We start from the raw sequence: 10,290 nt of genomic DNA on the forward strand, positions 1-10,290 counted from the left end.
GTGGCCCGCAAAGCCATTCTATCGGCCCGTGGGGCCCCTAAAAAATTTAGAAAATTAATATTAATTTATTAGTCTGCCACGGGCTGCCTGTCATGTGGCCCTCGATGGCTTGCCAAAACTCAGTAAGCGGCACTCCACCCAAAATAATTGCCTGCCCCTGTGTTATGGCCTGGCATCTTACAGAACAAGTGGAATTGTATTGGTAGTAGATTGAAAGACAAATCACAGTGTTAAAATGCAGCGTGCTACGTAATAATCAGCGTAAACTTTATCCTATTCTGACACATTTGGGCTGAGATGCTCAAACCACTTGTGGTTTCCAGTTTCTGCAATTCTGAAAGTCTGTCAAGAATGTTTGGTGTGGGTTTAAGAAACACAAGACAAAACAAACCAGAAATGGCAGGATAATTTTCCTAAATACTAAAATACATATGAAGTTTAATTATATACTGGCATGACATTTTTGGGACGTGTTCAGAAGAATATGCTGTGTGCTATGTAGGAGAAGTGGTGGAAGAGGGCTGCTTATGCTCCATCATCTAACCAATACGTTGGAGAAACAGCATCTAAGGAGAGACCTATAGATCTGAGTGCAGGCAAATTCAGTATATTCCAGTTTAAAAGGGGACAAGCACTTGTGTTGCCATTTTCTCATACTCCTCCTTCACCTTGTCTATAAGGAATTTTGCTCAGGTTTAAATAAATTGCTTTAAAATCACACCTTTAATTAAATTAATTGTGGACTGCATGGAGATGAAGCCATTGTTTTTAGTCACTTTAAAGCATCCTCTGAGCCGTTATTTCTTCAGAGCTGGCAGTTGGATTTTTCTGTAGTCGGAAATGAGGACACTGAACCAGGCATTATTCACAGAACATATTTATCCCCAATAAAGGATTGTAGTTACTCATAGTTCTTTATATCCCTTCTCAGGGACACAACCGTGATCAGCCACTCACCTAATGCTAGCTATGACACCTCCCTGGAAGCTCGCATTCAGAAGGAAGAAGAGGAGATCCTGCTGGCTAACAGGAGGTGTCTTGACATGGAGGGCAGGTAAAATGCAGCTCATTCTCTACAATTGGATGGATTCTTTACAATTGCAAGTTTATGTTAACTGTCGAGCTAGATGACTGGGAGTCATGACATTGGTTGTTGTGACATGATCATTAATAGCAATGAAGTATGCCAGGACATTGGGTTGTGCTTTCTTGCTTGAGCAAGGCAATGCATTGTCTTCAGTATTGAAAAAGGTTGGATTTCTGAGCAAAAATATCCTCTCAGGTACTTATGGATAGGGGGTTGTTTTTTGTTTTTCTCCATTCATATTTTCCCTGCTCTTCCCTTTCCTCTTCACCACATTCATATGGGCACATTTGTTTAATACTGAGCTTAGATCTTTTTGCTTCTGGGAATCTTTATTCTTGTATTTGGTATGGTGTAGATTCCCTGAGGTGACTGTCTTTCTCACCCTTCTCATTCCTGACCATAAGTTTCAGATCTAAAAGCTACAGCCTCTTCAGCAACTGCTTCCAGTAGCCCAAGGTAAGGTAAGCAACTAGGTCCATGAAACTCTCCCCTGTGTAGAAAGGCTTATGCACACAATCTGCCTCTGGGCTGTACTTGGGACAGCAGGTATTGGTGTTCAGGTTTGTTAGCTCAGATGGATTCTCCTACAGTGGATTTGAGGCATGGATCTGATGATACCATTTTTTGTTCTTCTCCCAGGATAAAAACACTCCATGCTCAAATCATTGAAAAGGATGCCATGATTAAAGTCCTTCAGCAACGTTCTCGGAAAGAGACCAGTAAAACAGACCAGCTCTCCTCGATGAGACCAGCCAAGTCCCTCATGTCAATTTCCAATGCTGGATCAGGCTTACTGTCCCACTCCTCAACGCTGAGCAGCACTCCCATATTGGAAGAGAAGAGAGAGGACAAAAGCTGGAAAGGCAGTTTAGGTAACTTTATAAACAGCAGCAAGAGTTATGTTAGAGTTCTGTCTAAACCACTGTGTAAGCCAGCACGCAGTGAAAGGAGAACATACGATCAGCCCTATGATAGGCTTCAATTATGCATGATGCTGCCTTGCAGCCTGTTGACTCTTATGCACTAAGCAAAAATGTATTGGATGGAGCAAACTGAGAACAAGTATCTTTTAGGGGTAGAGTTCCCCAGGTGGGAGTGGCGATGCTTGGTTCTAGTCCAGGCTCTACTACTAAAACCCTCTTGGACTCCTGCCTTGAAGGGCTCAGAACTGAGATTTGGGGACAGCGGGTTGCAGTAGTGTAACTAGGGATGGGCGAGTAGGGCAAGAAGAGTAGCAGCTACTGCCACAGCCCTAGCTATCACTGCTGCCCAGGGTGCAAAAGCTGCCTGTTACACCTCAGGAAGGTTGTAAAGAGGCAAGTTATAGGTAATTTTCGGTTGGCTTTGGGCCTGCTCCTCCTGCCAGTGATTTTAGCACAGACTCTGGGCCCAGTTCCACCTCCAGGTGATAAAAATGGAAGGGGTTTTATGATATCAGTGTAAGGATGAGTGAGAGGAATAAGGAAAGGGAGTGGGAAGTGGGTAGGGAAAGGAAAGCAGTCTGTCTGGTGGCTAGAGAAAAGGCAAGTGAGAAATAAGTGTATTCCAGTACTGCCACCATCCTGTTACCGGGTCTGGAACGTGAGACTAGGGCTGTCCTTTGTGAGCACTTTGAGACCCGCAGATGAAAATGCTATGGAAGTGCAGAACAGCACTACTGCAGGAGCCTGTACTACGGCCCTTTGAGCCTTGATGCTATTTATCCGGAAACACTTTTTAATCTGCTTGGCTGTCTTTCCCTGAAGGTGTTCTGCTGGGAACAGAATACCGCTCGGAGTCCATTCCTTCAACCCCCTCGCCCGTCCTCCCCTCCACCCCGCTGCTGTCTGCGCACTCGAAAACAGGCAGCCGGGACTGCAGCACTCAGACAGACAGGGGGAGTGACCAAAACAAAGCTGCTTCTTCTGCCGTGGCCCCTCCTCAGGGGCGACTCCCTAGCACCAGCCTGGCCTACAATTCAGACAAAACAGGTAATGGGCCCCAATGGGTCTCCTTTAGAGCGCTCGTGTTATTTCATAGTGATTGCTGCTGCAATGTTAACCGCTGTGTAAAGGCTTCTGAGGTTGTCAGAAGTGTAGACTTTGCTGTTAGCATGGTGATGTGGGTTAGATGGTTATCACAGTGAAGTTTGGGGGCTAACCCCAGAAGGCAAGAAGTGGAGGGAGTGTTTGGGGCCACTCCTAGCCAGTGCATGTGTGAGAGTTGGCACTGCTCTGCCTTAGGTCTGGGCAGAAAGGGGTAAAAAATTGTCTTCAGAAAGAAGTCAGTGCTGGGCAGATGGTCAGATTCAGTGATGAGACAGATGGTGTAAGTGGCACATTGGGTGTAAAATAGCTCTAAATGGGTATTGGAGCAAGTAGTGTAACCTGCAGCAATTTGGCTTTTGAGCTGCTGTGCAAAAGCCAGTGTCAGTAGGTGGCTCAAGGTGGGTGGGGCAAGAAAAGCAATTGACAGGGTGAAGCTCCCCGCTTTACAGTGTCTCTACATTCACTCCTGGAAACAAAATGAGCACCTGTATAAGTGAGTCTAGCAGGCAGTGAGAGTTAGTGGGAAGCCATATTTACTTCTGAAATAATTCCAGTCTGCGCTCCCATTTCCATAGTCCAGTCAGTTTCAAATTCAGTGCAAGCAATGTGACTTTGCTTCTCATGTTTTGTGACCACTTTGTACCCCACGTGGAATATATGGCCTTTCTTAAATCGGATGAATTTGAGCTCTCTGTGTGCATTTCATTCCTGTAATTTTATTTAGTGCCCATCAAGAGAGACAGAGGGACAGAGTACGATCTCTTTTAAATGGATATAAATCCGTGACTGTACCAGATTTCATATGTAGTCATTAAAATCAAAAGTGAATTGTAACATTTATAAGTGAGATACTTGAAGAGAATGAAAGAACTAGAGGCAGTATTTGAATTAAATGAATAAAGTGCCTTCTGACCAGGGGCACAGACCAACTTTCCAGAATGTGGAGGGAACTCTACTGCCTTAATCATGTCTTCACTACACTTGGTGCCTGCAGTTGGAGTTAGAGCTAGAGCTTGATTCTTTCCATTTTGTTTCCTCCTCTTAATATAGATGGGCCAGTTTTCCACTCCAGCACTCTTGAAAGAAAAACCCCAATTCAAAGCCTGGGGCAGGAACTCACTGATGCCGAAATGGTGGAATACCTCATCTGAAAGGCAGACCTTGCATTGGCGCTGGGACACAATAGCAAGATTTTTTTTAAAAAAAAGACATTTTTATTAAAGGGGGAGGGGGGAATTCTTGTACCTGAGTAATAAAGGACCACTCAGATCTTCGCTCTTGTATATTATGTCTCAAAAGTGTGGACAGGTTAATTTATAATTTGTTCTAAATTATAAAATACTTGTTCTTTGAAAGTTCCTTCCATTCTTTTTAAAAATACTGGATCTAGTAATATCCCTCCCCTTTTTAAAGTACTGGATCTGGTAACTGGAGAAAAACCAAGGTCTTAAATGCACTAAATTTTATTTTTAATTTCAGTATTTTTAAAATCTTGTGAGGTTTTTTTTAAAAGTACTTATTTCACAGCAGTTGGTTAATTGTTTAGCTTAAATGCAACAAGATGGATGTAATGACTTGACAAGTGTGTTCGACACCAGATCACACAATGACATTGTAAAAACCAGAACTAGTTTGTGGTGCTTTGTTGTGTGTCACAACTTCAGAATGCAGATATTTTTGAGTTGCTTAGGGAGATGTCTCTCTGTTGCCCTCAGTGGTAAGAAGTCATCATGGCTATTCCATACTCCAGGGCTGGGAAGATTCAGTTTGTGTGCCCACACCAAAACATTTTTGTACTCTTAATCCCATTTTTAATAGCTCTAGTTTTTAAAATGTCAAATATGGCATTTAATCTATGTCAGAGGAGTCCCTGTATTATCAGACATGAATACTTCAGAGTGATTTATGCAGTGGATAATACAATGAATATTAGCAACTCAGTATACTGCATTAAACCTCTATGGAGATCTTTTCTCATGGCAGACTTTCTTCTGTTCCAAATCCCTTTCCAGTTGGTCTGTCTCTCCTTTCATCAGGTAAGAAATTCCCTTTCATCCAGGGAAATCGCAGTTAGGGTCTCACCCAAGGTTAAAGCTCCAGTATGTTATTGCCAAAAGTTTTACATTTCAAATATTGCCTTCCCCCACCTAACAGGGAAAAAGCAAGAGTTTTTTGTATTCAAGTATTGTAAAATGTTGCACGTTTCCTACTAGTTTCTAGTCAGTTTCACTTCCCAGTTGAAATTGCAAAAGTTCTTGGCACTAGGGTCACAAGTGCTGCAGAGGTACAGTTAAACTTGGAAAACATTGTGGAGGGTTTTAAAAAATTTTATGGGCAGACTTTTGTTCTTAGTTTGTATTGAAAGTTCTGGTTTTAAATGGCATCTTTTGCCATCTAACAAGGCAGTTTAAAGCAACCTAGCTGATCCCAATGTTCCCTGCCTTATTTATAGTAGCCAGATTTTGCCATGGAATGAAATAGCTTCAGGTGAAAACACAGCCTAATACCGCCATATCCTGAGCACCCTGTGCGTGGACAATACTTGGAATCTTTCAGAACTAGGCCCAAAGCACAAGGGGCGTACCGGGGGTGCAGAATCATTCCCCATCAGTACTCTGTGTTGCCTCTAACTAATCCTCTTTAAAGAGAACTGAAGGAAATAGCCTTAACAGCTTAGTGGAAGCAGCATGCATTTTACTGGGGAGCTCATGTGGGTTCCAGTAGGTTAGGTGCTTGCTAAGGTTAAATCAGTGAGCATTCTCAGAACCGTAAGAGTTAACAGTGGGTCTAGGCTCAATATCCCTATTGACCTCTTTTCTTCTGAGCCTGAATACAGCCCCTGTGCAGGACAACGCAAAGCTGTATTTTAAAAAGCCTGGTCTCATCTCTGCCCCATAAATCACAGGCTTTTTTCTGGTCATAGTAGGATTGATCCTTTATTATTTTTTCGAGACTATTGTCTCTCCCCTTCCCAAGAGCCTCCACAGCCCATAACGGTCTATGTTGGGAATAGCATATATTTGTTTTTTTCTTTGCTTCATTTCATATCATTCTGTTGAGTAAGACCTAGTCTGGATAAACCTAAGCCATCTTTCTCCTTCCTTTGTAATCACTAGAAACATAGCAGCTAGGCCTTTTTGCTAGCCACCTTGTCCTTCCAGCCATTTCAGGATTGCTTTTTATCACACAGTTTATGGGTTTAAAAAGAATGAACAACAAATGAGATTGAGTGTGTATAGGTGAGAGAGAGAAATTCAAGGTGAGAAGTACAAGTATTTCCTTTGCTGTTTCAAAGTTAGGGGAAAAAAATCAGACTATTATGTCTACCAGCAGCTGGAAAGGTGTTTGATAGCTTGTGGGAGTGCTGCTTCTTCCACCCTAACTCAACTGAGCTACACAGGAAGGAGCTAGATCATTTAGGCAGGTATCTGATTTTGGAAAACTGGATTTTCTAATCAGTGTGTTGATGGTTGAAGTGGACCAGTCAATCATAGTATGTACATGTGCATACATGTATGTACATCCTTTTTTCAACTCATTGATGGTAAACAAAATTCCATTTTATTTAAGATAATTAAAAAAAGATAGAGGCTTAATAGCTGTAAGATGTACAGCACAAACTACAAAAACCTCAGTATCAAGTGGTTGCATTGGCAGTTCTCTACAAAGACAAATGAGTTTGGAAGGAAACATCACCCACAGTTTCACATTGCTTTGACCAATTCCTTGCTTTCATGCCTTACTTTGTAGGGTTGACTTCATGAGTTAAGTTCCCTTCTTCTCACCCTATTCAGCCCTTAAGAGGAAGAAAACAGAAAAGCAGCCTGAAAAAAAAGTCTTGTACAAGTTGGGAATTTGAAAGCATTGTGTGGCTGATAAACTAGGAACCATCAGAAATAGGTGCTTCTCTTAGGACTTCCTAAAACAGTCCTGCTGTGAATCTAAAATTGCTGCTTTCATTTGGGGGGAATTGTGTAATATAGTTTTCAGTTTCTTTCTATAGACTTTTTTCTCTTTTGAAAACAAAAATCTACTTAAAGCCAACCTGCATGCCTAGCTCCTTTCTGTCTATAGACTACTTGCTTCTAGGTATAAGTTTAAAATGCAGCATAAATTGCAAGGACCTTCATTTTTCAAGCCAAACTTTTAGACTAAGAGTTGCCTTAAACTCGGGTAATTAGAAGCAGAATTGCAGCTTTTGTAAGGAGAGCCACATATTCCTCTCAGAGAGCAAAACAAGAATCAAGTTCAGTTTATTTTTTTTCTCCTTTAAATGCTCATAGAGTGGCCAATCCAGCAAATCCTTTCCATTGGGAACACCATTGAGATTCAGTTGCTCAGAGACATACGATAAAGAGTCTTTCATGGCTATATTCTTTGTTCTGATCTGACCCAGTGTCATCACTAGTGATTTTAAATAGCTCCCACCAGACACTTCTGTGTTGACCTAGATAGAATCATAGAAAAGTAGGGCTGGACGGGACCTTTAGTCCAGCCCTCTGCTCAAGGCAGGATCATCCCTGACTTGACTTGGTAGGTTCTCTTGAGAGCTGCCTGGAGGGGGAGGTTCGCAAGACAGGTCAAAAAAAAAGTTACCAACAATAGTTCATGGTCTAGGAGCCCATGCAGATAACTCAAATTCTATATAAAAGATGTGCATACAGCTGTGTTGTGCGCGCCAAGGTAATGCTACAATAGTCTCTTAAGAAATCTGTACAGTGAATCCTTTCACCCAGGGAAATTGCAGTTAGGGTTTCACCCAAGGTAAAAGCTCCACCATGTTATTGCCAAAAGTTTTACGTTTCAAATATTGCGTTCCCCCACCTAATGGGGAAAAAGCAAGAGTTTTCTGTATTCTCAAGTATTGTAAAATGTTGCAAGTTTCATGCTAGTTTCTAGTCAGTTTCACTTCCCAGTTGAAATTGCAAAAACAGTAACCACCAAAGAGAGTGGTCTTAATCTGCTTGCTACAAGGCCGGCAGTGTAACACAGTGCAGCTAGCATGGAGGAACTTTTATGGGTCCTTTAAATTTGACAACCTCCCCCCCATGAATACTGGCAAACTATAGCACAGGATTCACTGTACTGCTACACCGTGTTGAATGTTTTTGCTCCAGATGGGGTGGGGGAGGGGAAGGTTCCCTTTTCATGTATTTGTATAGGAACTTTTTAAAAGAAGTTAGCATTTGTAATGTCTAGAAGATAAAAGACATAGCCAGTGTAACTGTACTGTATTTATGAAAAAATACACATCTTTTCATAAAGATCTTACTCTAGGGTGGTTTTAGTCTTTGATTTCTAATATTATTTCTTAGGCTTGCAGAAGAAACATTGAAACCTAGCTCTCTTTTTCACTTGTTACATTCAGTGTAAAACCAGAGGTGAGCTAAACACCTGTGGTAAATAGGAAACCTCCTCCTCCCTTTTAATTTAAAACAAAACACACTTGAGTTTCAGTTCTGACATGTTTGAATGAGTACATTTTCATTCCCCTCCTATTTCTGGCTGGGACCAGAAGCAGGGGTGTTGAAGTAACTTCAGAAACTATGCTTGGGAGACTTGTCTGGTGAAGTTCAGCTCAGCACCCAAAAAAAAGTTGTCTTGATGCTTGTCAAGACCTTTGGAGATTTGTCTCGACATAGCCTGTTCTCACAGCTGCTGAAAGCAATGGCAAAATGCCCATTGACTCAAGTGGTGAGACACAAAGCCCTTAAGAAGAGGTATCCTTTCCTCTGACTTCACTCCTGTAGTTCTCTCCCACTTGTAGGAACTATTAGGTGGAATAACATTTCATGATTGTTTGGTTTCCCTGGAGTTATGATCAATAGGGAAGAGCCAGACAAAAGTGACCAATGTGGTGCTTATTTTGACTATCCAAAATATCAAAGAAATGAATTGAAGTCAAGTTTCTTATTTAAAAGCAACCAACCTTAATTAGAAAATAGTCTTTTCTATATAAATCTATATTAAAACAAGCTAAATGGTTTTTTTTTCATTTTTGTTTAAACTGTCAAGTTGATTTAATAAGTTATGGAATGAGCTGTTTTCTAATACAACTATTGAAATATCCCTAAAACATCTTTGCAGAATGTGGCAGCTTTAATCCTAGAAAAAGTGTAAATATGCGCTATGTGTCTTGTGAATGTCTGTCATCATGTCTGTAGGTAGCCATAAAATATCTTGTGTGTTTTCTAAAAGTGAATCTTGTGTTTTGAATGGTTATTATCATCATTGTGGGCTTGCTCCTTCCCCTCTTCCTTTCTTTTCTTTTCTTTTTTTTTTTTTTAGTGTAAAGACTTATTCTAACCCACACAACGATATCAGATATGCATCTCATCACATGTTCACAGGAGTCTCTGCAGAATCTGATGGAACGTACATTAGGATGAAAAATGGAGGTGAAAAGAAAATATATCAGTTTTAAAAAATGGACACATTTTTCATGAAGTTGGGGGAAGAAAGTTGATTTTTTTTGTTGTTGAGATTTTTGAATAACCTTTTTTTCCTTGTTAACATTTTGACAGCTGAACTTTCCCCAACTAATTCTGTACCTCCTTGGAAGACAAAAGGACTTTTTTTTTGCAAAGAAAAAATGTCATTATTTTTTTTCCATTGAACATTTTTAAACATGTAGCATTTTGAAAAGCACTAATGATATAAAATGCTACTGCCTTTGATTGTCTAATTTAAGACAAGAACAGCTGTCTGATTTTTCGGAATATGCTAAGCACCTATTCTTTGGGAATTGGACTCGGTGCCTGAAGAAACCCACAAATCAAAAAATTGGTTTTTAGATTTATATCCTTCCATATCCAAGAGGCTTAGAGCACCCTAGGCTAAGATGTTGGAAAATTTCATCTGAAATGAACGACATGATTATCACCACATGAACTTCAAGCATAGTTTGCTGCTTTGTTTCTTTCCCTTTCTCCGCCCTGTCTTAGGAGTATTGATCACCTGGCACTGAGTGTCTAAAAGTCAATATACTGGTCAGCAGTAGTTTCATACATAAAAGCCACATCAGCAAAAACTAGGGACCAAAGATTAAAGTTATAACAATTATCGTCCTCACTTCAGAAATTGCAGTGGTGTTTTTAGTTAGTCTGTCTTCCCTGCCAATTTATTTGTCTTGATTGTTTAGCTAGATAATCCATAGATAGCTGCAAGGGCTCGGTG

The 10,290-nt window shown here is 40.8% G+C and overlaps 1 protein-coding gene across 5 annotated transcripts in view; it reads left to right on the plus strand.

Annotated features, from left to right (window-relative positions):
- Window positions 1–9,316, plus strand: part of AMOT (angiomotin) — a 77,472-nt gene extending 68,156 nt beyond the window's left edge. For all 5 annotated transcript variants that reach the window (XM_025210823.1, XM_006029367.3, XM_025210824.1 and 2 more), the window contains 4 exons: window positions 932–1,054; window positions 1,727–1,959; window positions 2,833–3,057; window positions 4,165–9,316. In XM_025210823.1, the coding sequence (XP_025066608.1) occupies window positions 932–1,054; window positions 1,727–1,959; window positions 2,833–3,057; window positions 4,165–4,265 (682 nt within the window). In that variant the 3' untranslated portion in view covers window positions 4,266–9,316. The remainder of the gene's footprint in view (window positions 1–931; window positions 1,055–1,726; window positions 1,960–2,832; window positions 3,058–4,164) is intronic.
- The last annotated feature ends 974 nt before the right edge of the window (window positions 9,317–10,290 follow it).

This window comes from Alligator sinensis, unplaced genomic scaffold (assembly GCF_000455745.1).
Source record: "Alligator sinensis unplaced genomic scaffold, ASM45574v1 scaffold521_1, whole genome shotgun sequence".
Classification (NCBI taxonomy): domain Eukaryota; kingdom Metazoa; phylum Chordata; order Crocodylia; family Alligatoridae; genus Alligator; species Alligator sinensis.